Genomic DNA, 14,830 nt, shown 5'->3' with positions numbered 1-14,830 from the left:
CCCTCTGAGCTCCACCCCCCAGGGGAGATGTGCCTGCTAGGCTTTGAGAATAAGCCTCTTCTCCGTCTGGCAGGTCCTTGGAGGAAGGCCAGGCTTGGCTGGGGGCCGGGGGCCGGGGGGGCAGCAGCAGGCCTGGCTCTCACGCAGGGCGGACTCCCCCAGTCGATGAGCCCCTGGTGTGTTTGTGTGTTTCAGACCGAAGAGGATTATATTCCGTATCCCAGCGTCCATGAGGTAACGAGGGTGCCTGTGCTCTGCCTGTGTCACATTTGTGTTGCCGTGGAGACCAGAACCCGGCCTGGGGTGCTGCACATCCCCCAAGGCATGGTCTCTGCCCCAAGGAGCTTCCAGTCTAAGGAGACAGGTGACAAAGGCCGGGTGGGGCCCGCTCTGCCCAGCCACCCACAACTGGCATTGCAGCAGGGCAGGTCTAGAGGAGGGCAGTGGCCAGCCCAGGATGGGAGTCCCTGGGAAGGCACAGAGTGAATGGGATGAAAAGGGGGGGTGGGTAGGGAGTGCGGTGAGTAACGAGGAGACAAGCAGGGAGGGGCGGGCTGTTCTGCGGCGTCCCCAGCACTTGCTGATCTTCCCCTTGCTGCGCCAGACCAGCGCCTGAGCCTTGCAGCCTTTGGCTGCCCCTGCCAGATCGCAGGGTACACTGGGCGCTTGCGGGGATGGTGCCATTCCCTGGGAGGCGCTGGGAAATCCCCCGGCTCCCCGGGGATCTCAGAGTAGCACCAGGAGGGTGGGGTTGGAGTGGAAGGGGTGGGCATGGTTACCAGGCCAGGGTACTGAGGCCAAGGCTCCATCGTGTAGGAAAAGGGCCCCAGGGTCTTTAACAACCATTAGCCTCCCTGCCCTGCCTTAGCGACTGGCAGAGGTGTCCATCTCTCCAGCAGCAGGCCGGGGCGTTGCTTCAATAGAGACCAAGAGGGAAGTGCTTCCTATTGAAATTTAGCTGCCTCCCCATCAGCCAGTTCCTGCACAGACATCCTGGGCCCGACGCTGGCTGATTTCCTAGGGTGCTGCTGAGTGTCAGGCCGCTCTGAGAACAAGCTGTAGCTCTTGGATCACACTTGCCACCCAGAGCTCTTCAGGCACTTTACAGCCCCCTTTTACAAATGAGGCACGGAGAGGGGAAGGGACTGGCCAAGGTCACCCCACAGGCCGGGGCAGAGCTGGGAAGAGACCCAAGTCTCCTGAGGCCCAGGCCAGTGCGCTAAGCACTAGTCCCCGCTAGCTTGCTCTAAGGCAAGTTATAAGGTAAGAGGGTTCAGTGTACCCCTCTTTTGGAAGCCTCCTGGTGAGCCCATGAGCTGTCTGTTCCCAGCTGTCTGGGGGTGGGCTCGGATCCTAGCAGATCTCCTACGCTATGCAGCATCTGGCCTGGCCAGGCTGTGGACGGGTGAGTGGGGCGTGGTGGTGATTAGCCAGTCGTGAGTGCTCTTCTCCCTGATTGCCCCAGCATGGCGCCGGGGGTGCTGTGCTCCTGGGGGTAAAACCAAGCCCCTCTGCAGTTCGCAGTGTTGGTGTAGCAGGGTTGGTCCCTGGATATTAGAGAGCCGGGTGGGAGGGGAGACCTTTCATCACCTCAGAGTGCAGGATTAGGCTCAAAGAAAGATGTTCCCCCACCCCGTTGTGTCAGTGCTCAGCCTGTGCTCCCTATGGGCCTGGTTCCTGACAGTGAGCACTGTCCTGCCTCCCTCAGTGCCCTCTTGGCTTCCCATTCCTCTGCTGTGCCCTTGGCTGCTGTCTTGGGCCCCTGAGGCCGACGAGGCGAACGCTTCGTTTGCGAAGGCCTCTGGGCTCCTTCCGAAGAGTGGTGTTGTAGAGATCCTGGGCGCATGCTCCGCAGGCTGTGTGTCTCCACACCAGGGTCGCGGGTCAGCATGCCCCAGTGCAGTTTCCTGGCCCTCCCTCTCCCTCCAGGTGCTGGGGCGCGAGGGGCCGTTCCCCCTCATCCTGCTGCCACAGTTCGGGGGCTACTGGATCGAAGGCACCAACCATGAGCTGACCAGCATCCCCGAAACCGTGTCGCTCCCGTCTCCAACCTCCAAGGTGAAACTGGAATGTAACCACATGGCCAGGATCTACAGGAAGCATTTCCTGGGCAAGGTAAGCATTCCTTCCCCACCCGCCCCCCAGCACCCCCTGGCCCTGGTCCAGCAGGAAGATGATCCCGGCGCTCGCCATGCACTGCCTTTAGCACAGACTGGCCGTTCTCAGTCCCTTTGCTGGTGATTCCCCGACCAGACCAGTTTCCCTGGCTCCCGGTGCTTGCGGGACTCAGACTCCCTCTGGTTTCAATGGACTTTGGAGCAGGCTCATACTGGGGTTCTGCTTCATTTGCAGGCTCAGGACAGCCTACGCTGGGGCTAACCCTTGTGTTCTCTGCCCCTGGAACAACCCGGCCGAGCCCCATCGGGCCCCCCAAGGACGCTATGTGGCAAATTTCCTGTGTGAACAGGACGGGGGGACTGGGGTAGTGGGAATCGAACAAGGAAAAGAAAGGCCTTTGCCTCAACTCCTGTTTGGGGAGAGAGGCTTGGGGAAGCAATGGTGACCTGGGACATCTTGCTATCGGGGGCGCCCAGGATGTCCCATTGTCAGGGCTCCTTAACACACAAACCACTGTCTGATTTCAGATCCCCCAAGAGCCCTGCCCTGCCCAGCTCCTAGTCCCTCCTCCCAGGCCTGGGACTCCCAAGCAGCTCTGGCAGTTCGCCCGCTCCCAGAGGACATGCAGCTGGGGACTAGCCAGTTTCCTGGGGCTCAGGGGGAGGAGCGGATCCTGCTAGCGTTTGGATCCAGTTTAGGGGTCTGGTTAGCCGGTGAGCTGAGGCCCCTTTAAGATGCTCTGGGGCCATAAAGAGGCCTTTAAGGGAGCAGAAACTGCTTCCGGAAAAGCCACCCTATGCGGGGGCCTCCCTGAACAGTATGGAGTTGGTGTCAGGGCTCTGTGCCAGCCATGCTCCCAGCCCTGGCATAGGGGGTGGATCGGGAGCATGGTTGGCATTTGCTGCTCTACAGCAGTTCTCTGCTTCCCAGGGGTCCTCCACCCCACTCCAGGGGCTGGGCAAGTCACCAAATAGGGGGAGTTCAAATCTGGCTTCAGGCCTCCCCCTACCCCTCACATGCACAGAACTGAGGTACCTGAGGGCAGGTGAGGTTGGCGCCGACTCCAGTCTCTGCAGGTCGGATCACAGGATCCTGCTAGGGCTGCATGGTTGGAAGAGCAGCACTCTGTTATTCTCAGTCAAACAGGCCTAAGCCTGGGAAAGCCCATGCCATGGCCTGAGGGCCCCTGGGCTCTCCTTCAGGGTGTGAGCTGCAGTCCCGGGCTCTGTTTGCCCAAGGATCTCACGCTGTTTGCTGGAGTACTTACATGTTGTTGCTTTTCTGCACCCCTTGCTGCTGGGATTAATTTCCTGGCACCTGGCCACAGCCTGTCTCTTTCATGAGGACTGGCCCTGAGCCATGCTAGCATGAATCACCCCTGCACCCTCCTCCAATGGCTAGAGCACGTCTCCCGCCCCCTGCCGATTGCATTGCTGCATCCCTTCTGCTCCTACTGTTCCAGCAGAGCATTGCGCTGGGGCCTTGTTACACGCCGTACAGCTCCGGCTGTATCCGCCCCGTGGGGTTGAAATGCTCCCTGGACTCAGCTGTCTGTCCGCACTGTGCTTCACCCCACGCCGGCAGGGCTCTGGGGACTGCAGCAGGCTGGAGCGCGTTGCTGGCTGTGTCACAGTGTGCTGGCCAGGGCTGGTGTCTTGGTGGGGAGAAATGTTCTGGGGAAAGGGTGTGACACCCCAAGCAGTGCTGAGGGACGGACCTTTACTGCACATCCCCAGTCACCTGGCATGAATCGGGGCTACCCATGGCTAATCCCTCTGGAATGTGCCCAGGGCCATGTCCACTGGTCCCAGGGATGGCGCTCAAATCCAAAGGCATCAGATTGACAGCCCAAGCTTTGCCAGTGTTGGAAATAGACCCTGCCTTTGGGGGTAGGGATGGCCCACCCTGCTCTGGGGTTTACTCCCTGTGTGTCGGCCCTTCCCTCTCCCCATGGGCAAGGCCGACCCATTGCACTGTGATCGCAGAGGGGGCAGTTTGCGCTATGGGCTGGATCCCACAATGCAGCTGCTCTGGGTGCCCCTCGCTTGGGACTCGGGGCACTTGGGAAGGGCCCTGTGGTGTTCTGAACCCCCCAGATGGCACCTCCAGGTCCCGGCCGGCCCCGGTTCATGCAGCCAGGAGTTGAGGGGTCTGGCGTGCAGGAGTGTGCCGCTGGAAGCTGGGAATGGCTCATTGGCCAAGTTCACCTGCAGCTGGCGGGGAAGTGCGAGCAGCAGCCCAGACTCCTTGTGGTTCCCTGGATGCATCCCCCAGCTGCGCGGCCTGCTGGTCTCTGAGGCTCGTTGGGTCCCTGGCTCTGTTGACCCCTGAGCCTGCAGCAGGCCGTGGAGGGGCGCGAGGTGTTGACAGACCCTGTGGGACATCTCCAGATCGTGGGGTCCTGCTCCGAGTCCCGAGGGGGGGCTGTGCAGGACACGCCAGCCTGGCCCAGCAGCCTGTGGGGGGCAGCGCTCAGCATGCCGGGGAGTGGAAGGGGTATGCGCCTCTTCCAAGGGGCGTATGAGCTGCAGCAGCCAACATGGGACCCATCAGCTACTCGCAGCCCCCCGCCCTCCCGTGCATGGTGGCAGGTGTCTGACCTGCTGCCTGAGCCTAACCGTCCCCCAGCAACTTGGTCACCAGCTGGCCCTCACCTGCCAGGCTGCGCAAGGCCCTAGCCAGCAAACTGCCCCTCCCTCCCTCTGTTGCCTGGAGGTGCCGCAGGCCTTGATGGGGGCACCCCACCCTGCTCAGCGCTGGGGCCCAAGGGGCAGAAATCCTTAGCTCCTGATCACGGGAGCTGGGCTGTCGTGTGAGCCCAGGAGGGCAGCCGTTACCCCAGGGGGCCGCAGTGGACCAGAGAGGGGACCAAAGAGCTATGTCCACCCCCGCTGGGAGGCTGCTCTCTGGTCTCTCAGTGGCTCATCTGTTTCCCCCCAGGAGCACTTTAACTACTACTGCCTGGACACGGCACTGGGCCACCTCGTCTTCTCCCTCAAGTACGATGTCATTGGTGACCAGGAGCACCTGCGGCTGCTACTCAGGTGAGCGAGGGGCCCTCTGCGTCCCCGGGGCAATGCCCGAGCCACAGAGCCTGGATCATGCTTCCTCCCCCATCTGGGGGGGCCAGGTGCCAGGGCTCTCGGGGTGCCCCGCCTGGTCCTGTGACACCCTCGCCTCTTATTGCAGAACCAAGTGCCGAACCTACCACGACGTCATCCCCATCTCCTGCCTGACCGAGTTTCCCAACGTCGTGCAGATGGCCAAGGCAGGTACCTCGGCGGGACCCTTCCAGCTCTGGTGCCCGGCGTTACCATGGGCTGAGCCTGTACCCTGATCTCACTCAGCCCTCGCACAGGCCAGGCCCCATTTCCCTGCCTGAGGAGAGTGCTGGGCCGTGGGGGCCGATTAGTGCCCTATGGCCGGGACCACTTCTGGCTCCAGCGGGGGTTCATTTTTCTGCAGCCTGTCCAGCGGCCGTGACCGGCAGGCCGGGCACTGTGGGTGTACGGCCTGTTCTCTCTCAGAGCACTGCGGTCGATAGCCTGGTGGGGGGCAGGGGCTGTGCAGGGGCACACACACAACCCCCCCGCCCCCCCGTGCTCCCTGAAGGGAGCCTGAGAGAGCAGAGAGCGTCATCCCAAAAGCCCAAACATGTGGGCTCTGGCTGCTCCCATCCACGCTCCCCTCCTCCTCCTCCCCGTGACACGTGCACACATGCGGTTCTGAGTCGCACGTTCTCACTCTCTCGTCACTGTTTCAGCTGGCGTGCGAGGACGTGAACGTGGATCGGTTCTATCCGGTGTTGTACCCAAAGGTAGGCTGGCGGCAGCGTGCAGGGGGAAGGAAGCCAGCCTGAACTTTCTGACAGCTCCCGCGCACGCTCACACCCCCAGCCTGCCTCCGCACCACTGGGGGCTCCCACCAGGGCGCCCAGCAGGGAACCCCAGCCTTCAGCAGGCAGCAGGATGTCGGAAGGGCAGGCTGGGCATTCCACAGGCAATCAGAACTTAGTCCAGCTTTAGCCCCAAACCTGACCCTGGCTGGCTCCTTTGCCAGGTTTGCCGGTGGCCAGAAGCGGCACCGCCAAGCCCCACCAGGGAGCCTTTCTCAGGGTGCTCCCGGCCCAGCGCAGAGCCCCACCCAGGGGTTTAGAGGAGCTTCAGAGGAGAGGCACCCCTGTCCCAGGGGCTCACCTCACTGGCTGGGTTTATATCAGGGCTGGCCTCCTTCTGCTCCCTGACTCCAGTGCTGAGGCGTCCCCGGTGCCCAGGCACCGACGGGTGGGATTTGCACCTGCAGTTAATGGTGGAGTGAAGCGCAGCCCCGAAAAGCAGGTCTGTGTGGAAAGGCCGCTCCTGCTGGGAGCTCGCCTCTGGCAAAGTGCTCAGCTCAGAGCGCTCTGTCTTGGGCTGGGCTGGGGTTCTGCTGCTCCATGGCAAAACTCCCACCTCTGGGTTGGGGGTGGGGGGTCAGAGGAAGCCCTGGGACTCGGGAGAGTCCACCCCTCCCACAGCACATATCTGAAGTCCACTGCGGCAAGCGGGGGATGCCAGGAAGCACTCTGGTTCCCCAGCCAGCAGGAAAGAGAGGGGCATCCCTGGGTGATGTCCCGATTTTATAGGGACAGTCCTGATTCTGGGGGCTTCTTGTTATATAGGCACCTATTACCCCCACCCCCATCCCGATTTTTCACACTTGCCCTCTGGTCACCCTATCCCTGGGTGACTCCCAGACCCCCCTTCCCGCCACATATCCCAGAGCTTTTGTTCCATCCTGTGTCTGCTGACAGCCAGAAGAGCATTGTGGGTAACTACATGTGGATGAAGGCACAAAGGGCTGGATTTGGAAAAGAGCTCAGGTCCCGGCTGCACCCGGTGCCCTCTGCTCCGCGGGTCCCCTGCCCCCAGGGCCCTGCTCTGCGGGGGTTCCTGGTCGCTGTGCTAGGAGTTTGCACAGAGCTGTGTGAGGGGCCTGGGCTTGCGCCAGGTGGGGACAAGAACCAGAGTCCTAGATCTCAGAGATGGGAAAAGCCTGTTAGAGCCGGCCCAGTCCCTGTCTGTGCGGCTTGTTCCTGCTCTGAGGGCTCCCCTCACCCACCTGCCACTGGGAGGAAATTTTCGAATGGGACGTTTTTCCACTGGAAATGCCAGTTCAGAGACAGCAAACGTTCCATGGAATCATCTCGCCTTGGTAAATTCCTTTCCAAATGGAAATGAAGTGCTGTCTGCGGGGCTGGGGGCGTCCTGCCAGGCGTGGGGCGTCCTTGTTGGGTGCGGGGCTGGAGGTGCCATGCAGGGCTGAGGGCGTCCCATTCGGAGTGTCCCATTTTGATCTTTTCCAAACGCAGCATTTCAGGTTTCCATTTTGAAAGAACTTTTCCTTCCAGTTTTTTTTTTATTTTTGAGCGTCATATCTTATAAAAATAGGGCAGAAAGTGGTGCTGGAAAGGGAAGGGTTAGATTTTGTCAGAGCTTCGATTGGCCCCAGATGAATTTTCTTTCAGAATTTTGGTTTGTGAGAAATTTCAAATGTTGTTTTCATTCTGGGATGGAAGAATTGTTGAAATCATGAGACCGCCCCTCCTGAAATCCAGATTCTGCATTGCCCCACGCCTCACACCCCACACCTGCCACCCTGAGAGGAACCCGCCCCATGCAGCAACCCTGCCCTGCATGGATCGTGAGTCCTCCCAGGGCCGGGTCCCCGTCACAACTCAGAGGGAGCAGCGCTTTCTGGCAGCTGGATGTAACCAGCCTCTCCCGTCTCCCCAGGCCTCCCGTCTCATCGTCACCTTCGACGAGCACGTCCTCAGCAATCACTTCAAGTTCGGCGTCATCTACCAGAAGTTGGGCCAGGTGGGTCAGTCTCCATGCGGTGGGGGCTGGGCTTTCTGGGACAGTGAATCGATCCCATAGGGAGCTGGGGCTACCCCAGCCTGCCAGTCTCCACCCCTGGCTTTCCCCTCTGACAAGCAGCCTGCAGCGGGGGCGGGAGCCCCCAACCTTCCAGCTATTGCTCCAGCTCAGCATAGCTGTTGGTGAGCAAAAGCGGCTGGAACTGGGTTGCCTGAACCCACCGGGGACGTCTCCCTGGCATCCCACCCTCCCAGCTGCTTTCATCTGAGCACAGCCACGGCCCATTTGCTTTGCCAAGAGCTATAATGGATTCAGGAGCCATGGCCGGGACTATCCAGCTAAACCACACCCTTGACTACATAGCGTTTGCCCTGGTTCTGTTACCGGGGCTGGGGTGGGGTGAAGAGCACCACCTAATGGTTAAGGCTGGGAACTGTGAGTCTGGAGACTTCTGTTCCCTGCTTCTCCAGTGACCCTTTACAAGTCATGTACCCGTGCCTCAGTTTCCCCACCAGACAAATGGGGAGAACCCCGAAGCTGGGTGCACATACAGGCTGTTGGTTAGGGGCTGCAACAGCACCAGATGAAGGATTGCGACGGCTTCTCCCCAGAACTGGGCCCCAGTGGTGCCATGCTCTCTGCAGGCACGGCAATCGGCAGGTGCTGCAGGGGCATTGCGGGTTCACTCTGCGGGTCAGAGCTCAGCTCACGGCATAGACTTGGGGGGAGCTCGGCCGCAGCAGAGGCTCTTTGCTCCTGCACCCTTCCAAGCGCCATCTCCGCTAGGGGCTCCTTTGCCCCCCCTCACAGACTCAGCTTCCCTCCAGCCAGGCTGTGTGGACAGGCCTCAACCGGGCACAGCCCTGGGCTCATGCTAAGCTGGGCAGGGGGCCCGGCCCTGTCCTAACTCCTCTGGTTTGCTGGCCTTGTTGCAGACGTCCGAGGAGGAGCTGTTCGGCACCACCGAGGAGAGCCCGGCGTTCGTGGAGTTCCTCAACTTCCTGGGCCAGAAAGTCCAGCTGCAGGATTTCAAGGGGTGAGCGAGCTCCTGCCAGCCTGGGTCTGCCGGGCCTGTGTGTGGAGAGGAGGGAGGCTGGTCCCCTGCGCTGCTCTGGCCCCTTTTTGCTAAGCCTGTGCCACTCGCTGTCCCGTCCAGTGGGTCTCTGCAGGACAGATCGGCCTGGCCTTGCAGATGCTGTCCCAGGCTCCTTGGGAGTGGAGGGACAGGGCGGGGTGGGCGTCTGCCTGAGGCCTGGGTCTCTTTGATGGCAGGTTCCGGGGGGGGCTGGACGTGACCCATGGCCAGACGGGAACAGAATCTGTCTACTGCACCTTCCGCAGCAAGGAGATCATGTTCCACGTGTCCACAAAGCTGCCCTACACCGAGGGTGACGCCCAGCAGGTACGAGAGAGCTGCAGTACCCCCCCGGCAGGGGCTGCGCACAGACATGCAGGTCTGCACATGTGGGCACACACGTGTACACACCCCCTAAAGTACAGCCCCGCACAGACCCTCGGCCGTCATGTGCACACACCCCACCCCCTTCATGCACCCACCTGTGGCCCTTTTTCTACGCAGTCACTGTGACCAGTATGACTCCCATCCCAAGTGGTTCTGCCCCAAACCAGCCCCCTCCTGCACCCGCCACGCAGCCCCTGGCCTGCTCCCCATGAGCTCTAACCCAGCCCCAGCCCCCCACTGGAGTGAAGAGACACTCGCTAGTGCCGAGGCCCTAACTCGGGCCAGAGGGGAGGTGGGGTATTGACAAGGGGCAGCCAGGGGACCCCCATCCCTCTGGCTTAGCCTGTCCATGCTCCTGCCCCTCACTGAGCTCCCAGTCTCCCTGATCTATCTCCCACCACTTCCCCTCCTCGACCCGCGCTGGGCCTGGCTGTCTTGGCATGGGGCTGGGGCCGCGGGAGTGACGCCCTCCCCGCTGCGCTCAGTTGCAGAGGAAGCGGCACATCGGGAACGACATTGTGGCCATCGTCTTCCAGGACGAGAACACGCCCTTCGTGCCGGACATGATCGCCTCCAATTTCCTGCATGCCTACATCGTGGTGCAGGCGGAGAAGCCCTGCTCCGAGAGCACGCTCTACAAGGTGAGCACATGCCCAGGGGCCTGCTCGCAGCCCGCCAGGGACCCAGCCCAATGGGTGCAGCACCACCGAGTTACCAGGGCACTAACAGGGCAGGGGTTGGGCCACAGACCTGCTCCCAGCTAGAGACTGGGACCTGAGGGAACAGGACTGGGCAGAGCACTGGGCATGGGAAGCAATCCATGAAACTCAGAAATGGGGCACAAGGTTGTTAATATGGGAATGACAGTCCCTAGAGGTTAGAGACAGGGGCTGGTCGTCAGGACTCCTGGGTTCTGTTCCTGGCTTTGGGCAGGGGGTGAGGTCTCGGGATGAAAGCAGGGGGCTGGTCGTCAGGACTCCTGGGTTCTGTTCCTGGCTTTGGGCGGGGGGTGAGGTCTCGGGATGAAAGCAGGGGGCCGGTCGTCAGGACTCCTGGGTTCTGTTCCTGGCTTTGGGCGGGGGGTGAGGTCTCGGGATGAAAGCAGGGGGCCGGTCGTCAGGACTCCTGGGTTCTGTTCCTGGCTTTGGGCGGGGGGTGAGGTCTCGGGATGAAAGCAGGGGGCCGGTCGTCAGGACTCCTGGGTTCTGTTCCTGCTCTGCCACTGACTGTGTGATATGGAGCCAGTCCTTTTGTCTCTCTGTGCTTCAGTTTCCTCTTGGGGCTAATGATCATGTGAGTCCCAAGATGAAGCATGGGTGTTATCACTGCTCCCCCTGGGATGCTCACTGGAGGAGGGGGAGCCCTGTCCAGAGCGCATGGCCTGGGCATGAGGTGCTTGAACCCGGAGTCAGGCTGACGCTGACCCAAGGACACTCCGTGGACCTGAAGTGGAAGGCCCTGGTTCAATGCTGAGCCCCTGGTCCCAGTGATCTGGGGAGATGGCAGCTCTGGGGACAGCAGCACTGCTGTCACCACATGCCGCAAAGAGTCCTGGCCAGAGGGCTGGGCCCATCATCAGGGGGCGGGAGGACACTGCTCAGCACAGCCTAGCAGGGTGGGGAGGGTGAGCTCTTGGGCAGGCGTACCTCTCGGAGGGATGATCCCGGGCACCAGCAGGCCCCAGCGTTCCTGCCCAGGCTGTCGGGCGGGTGATTCCCCTGTGCCATGAAGACACCCCAGTGTCCAGTAAGTGGTGCAAGGCAGGGGGCCCTGAAGGAACGAGCTGCCCACCCCATCTGGGCCCTCCCTTGTCTAGACGTACCCACTGGCCTGGCAGCGCGTGGCAGAGGAGGGGCTCACAGCGCCATGTCTTGCAGGTGTCTGTCACAGCCCGGGATGACGTGCCTTTCTTTGGCCCCCCACTGCCTGACCCAGCCGTCTTCAGAAAGGTGAGAGGCAAGGAGGGCCAGCTGTTGGCCCCAGGCAGGCACTGACCTGCCCAGAGGGGACATGTTGAACTTCCCAGTTCCAGGGAGCTTCCTGGGGCCAGCTCGTCCATCTGCACTTCCAGACCAGGCTGGCCGGGGCTGTGTGCTTGCGGGAGTCACGCTCTCCGCTGGGAATGCCGCTCTCACAGGACAGGGAGCCCAGGGAGGCCTCAGAGCAGGGATCTGGGCAGCCAGCCATAGAGTCTGCTGGTTACTGCCCTGTCCCATTGCGGTAATGCCTGGAACTCTGGGGCTGGCAGGGCCAAGGCCAGAGCCAAGTTGGGTGGAGCTTCCTCCTGCTAGGTGCTAGTCCCACCACCAGGGGGTGCTCAGCCGCTGCCAAGTCGCCCTGGCGGATACTGGCTGCCTGGCAAGCTCATTCCCGAAGGAAAGGCAGAGACTGACATGGGGTTTCTCCTCCCGCAGGGCCTTGACTTCCAGGAGTTCCTGCTGACCAAGCTGATCAATGCCGAGTACGCCTGCTACAAAGCCGAGAAGTTTGCCAAGCTGGAGGTGGGTCAGGAGCCACATGCCGGGGCTGCATTCTGAGCTGGCATCCTCCCTAGCCCCCCCAGCAATGCCCAGCACCTGCCCTCCCCTCCCCCATTGCCCCTTGTCTCATTCTGGCCCGACCTGTCTGTCCACAAGCCCTCATTCCTGTGAGAGCCAATGTGCCGCAGTGCCCGCATTAGGGCTCTGGGAGCAAGGGTGGCGAGACGGGGCCCTTGGTCGTCGGCTCTGGGGCCAGGGCCAGGGCCGTGCCTCGCTGCATGCTTGCATGCAGTTGTTACGCCGGGCCCAGGATACAGGCACTGAGCTGGTTCTGTGGCAGGGCAGCACGTGCCAAAGGCTCCTGGGGATGGCCCCGCTCTCCAGGGCCGACAGCCGGGCACCGAGCAGGAGCCAGGGGCAGAATCACAACTCGTCCTCTTTCCCCGCAGTACTCGGTTCCCTCTGCCCCCTTTCTTTCTGATCCCTAGTGCCCCCAGCCCGTCCCTCCAATGCCGCTAACACCCCCTGTGCCCCTCCTGCCACAGGAACGCACGCGGGCAGCTCTGCTGGAGACGCTGTACGAGGAGCTGCATGTTAACAGCCAGTCCATGATGGGCCTGGGCGGGGACGAGGACAAGCTGGAGAACGGCAGCGGGGGTAGCGGGGGCTTCTTCGAGTCCTTCAAGGTGAGAGGGGCGTGGCACAGTCCCTGGCATTGCAGCTCTCCAGCCAGGGACTGCCAAGGCCTGGGAAGCTGTGTAGCAGCTCAGAGCAGTGGGAAGAAGACAGAAGATCTAGGCATGTGTTGGAGGGCAGGGGGAACCCACACTTTTAGCCCTTAAAGCAGTGGTCCCCAAACTTTTCAGTCATGCCCCCTGTTACCCCTCTTTGCACCCCCCCCCACATCCCCCTTGGGAGCCAGAGCCAGGAGCAGGGCCACAGCTCCTGAGTGGGTGGGTGGGTGCGGGGGCAGAGGCTGGAGGGTGGTTCTGGGGCCAGGAACGGGGCCGGAGACTGAAGCTGGGGGCAGGACTGGGGTTGGGGCTGGGAACAGAGCCACATGTGGGGGCAGGGCTAGGGCCAGGGCCAGGAGCGGAAGCCATGGCTGGGCCACAGTTGAGGGAGAAGGCTGAGGGTGAGGCTGGGGCTGGGGCCGTTGCTGGAGCAGAGCTGGGAGCCTGGGGGCGGAGGGGAGCTGCGTGGCACTCCAACTGCACCCCCATGAGGGCTGGCCAGGGCCCCACTGCGCTCATCCCAAAGTTCCTCCATGCCACCCTAGGTGGGCACACGCCACAGTTGCAGGGCTCTGCCTTAAAGGGATGTAGTAGAATCCAATGGTGAGAGCAGAGGCTGGGAGGCAGGAGTCCTGGGTTCTATTCCCAGCTCTGCGTGTGACTGTGGGTCAGTCACTCCCCCACCCTGCCTCAGTTCCCCCATCTGTCAAAGGGGGACAGCGTGCTGACTGGCCTCTGGGTTCCCTGCATGGAAGGGGCTAGGGGAGGATTGCCATTCTGTTGTAGGCTGTGTGACGGGTTCAATCACAGAAACCCCCTTGGCACTCTAACTTGATGTGCTGAGACTACCTCTGAGCCCGTTTTCTCTGCCAGTTTGGGCCTCCAGAACCCTGCTTTGTTGAGACAGACAGACTGCAAACACAGATCCAGGTCTGAACCACATCCCCCAAAGCTGCAGACTTAACTGAAAACAGCTTAGGAAGTGCTCCTGTCTCTAGCACCCAGACACCCAGTTCCCAATGGGATCCAAACCCCAAATAAATCCATTTTACTCTGTATAAAGCTTATACAGGGTAAACTCATAAATTGTCTGCCCTCTATAACACTGAGAGAGAGATAGGCACAGCTGTTTGCTCCCACGGGTGTTAATCACTTATTCTGGGTTAATTAATAAGCAAAAGTGATTTTATTAAATATAAAAAGTAGGATTTAAGTGATTCCAAGTAATAACAGACAGAACAAAGTAAGTTTCAAAGCAAAATAAAACAAAACACGCAAGTCTAAGCCTAATACATGAAGAAACTGATTACAGATAAAATCTCTACCCTCAGAGATGTTCCAATAAGCTTCTTTCGCAGACTGGACTCCTTCCTAGTCTGCGCCCAATCCTTTCCCTGGTACAGTTCTTGTTAGCTCCAGCTCAGGTGGTAACTAGGGGATTTCTCATGACTGAACCCTCCTTTGTTCTGTTCCACTCCCTTGTATGTTCCACCCCCTTGTTCTGTTCTACCCCCTTGGCACAAGGCGGGAATCTTTTGTCTCTCTGGGTCCCCAACCCTCCTTCTCAATGAAAAAGCACCAGGTTTAAGATGGATTCCAATACCAGGTGACATGGTCACATGTCCTGTGAGACCCCAAGCCTTCATTCTTCCTGGCCTGACTCACAGGAAGGCTAGCAAGTAAACAGCCATTTACAACAAATTGTCCTAGTTGATGGGAGCCATCAGGATTCCAAACCACCATTAATGGCCCTCACTTTGCATAATTACAATAGGCCCTCAGAGTTATATTTCATATTTCTAGTTTCAGATACAAGAGTGATACATTTATACAAATAGGATGACCACACTCAGTAGATTATAAGCTTTGTAATGATACTTTACAGGAGACCTTTTGCATGGAGCATATTCTAGTAATATTATATTGACACTCATTAGCATATCTTCATAAAATCAAATGGAGTGCAACATCACAGGCTGACCTGGGGGCCCAGCCATCTCTGCAGAGGGCTCAGTGCTCCCCCTGGCAGAGTTGCCTGTGAGTGGCTGGTGTGCTGAGTTTGCTCATCAGTTTTGCTGTCTGGGTCTCACCTCGGGGAACTCTTGCTCCTACCTGCCCGGCCCAGGGGGCACACCTAAGTTCCCAGCAGCGCTGTGATGCATGGGGCGCAGACGGACT

At 60.3% G+C, this 14,830-nt stretch overlaps 1 protein-coding gene across 1 annotated transcript in view; it reads left to right on the top strand.

Moving 5' to 3' along the window:
• The window catches only part of RAP1GAP (RAP1 GTPase activating protein), a 98,027-nt gene that overhangs the window by 37,593 nt on the left and 45,604 nt on the right, over positions 1-14,830 (top strand). Inside the window, 12 exon segments of the mRNA XM_077837107.1 lie at positions 196-234; positions 1,930-2,115; positions 5,059-5,162; positions 5,308-5,386; positions 5,882-5,935; positions 7,893-7,976; positions 8,912-9,012; positions 9,249-9,378; positions 9,924-10,079; positions 11,316-11,387; positions 11,853-11,939; positions 12,464-12,604. Coding sequence (XP_077693233.1) covers positions 196-234; positions 1,930-2,115; positions 5,059-5,162; positions 5,308-5,386; positions 5,882-5,935; positions 7,893-7,976; positions 8,912-9,012; positions 9,249-9,378; positions 9,924-10,079; positions 11,316-11,387; positions 11,853-11,939; positions 12,464-12,604 — 1,233 coding nt within the window.

Source organism: Eretmochelys imbricata, chromosome 18, assembly GCF_965152235.1.
Source record: "Eretmochelys imbricata isolate rEreImb1 chromosome 18, rEreImb1.hap1, whole genome shotgun sequence".
Taxonomy (NCBI): domain Eukaryota; kingdom Metazoa; phylum Chordata; order Testudines; family Cheloniidae; genus Eretmochelys; species Eretmochelys imbricata.
The sequence above is the reverse complement of the archived record's forward strand: the minus strand, read 5'-3'. Positions and strand labels throughout refer to the sequence as shown.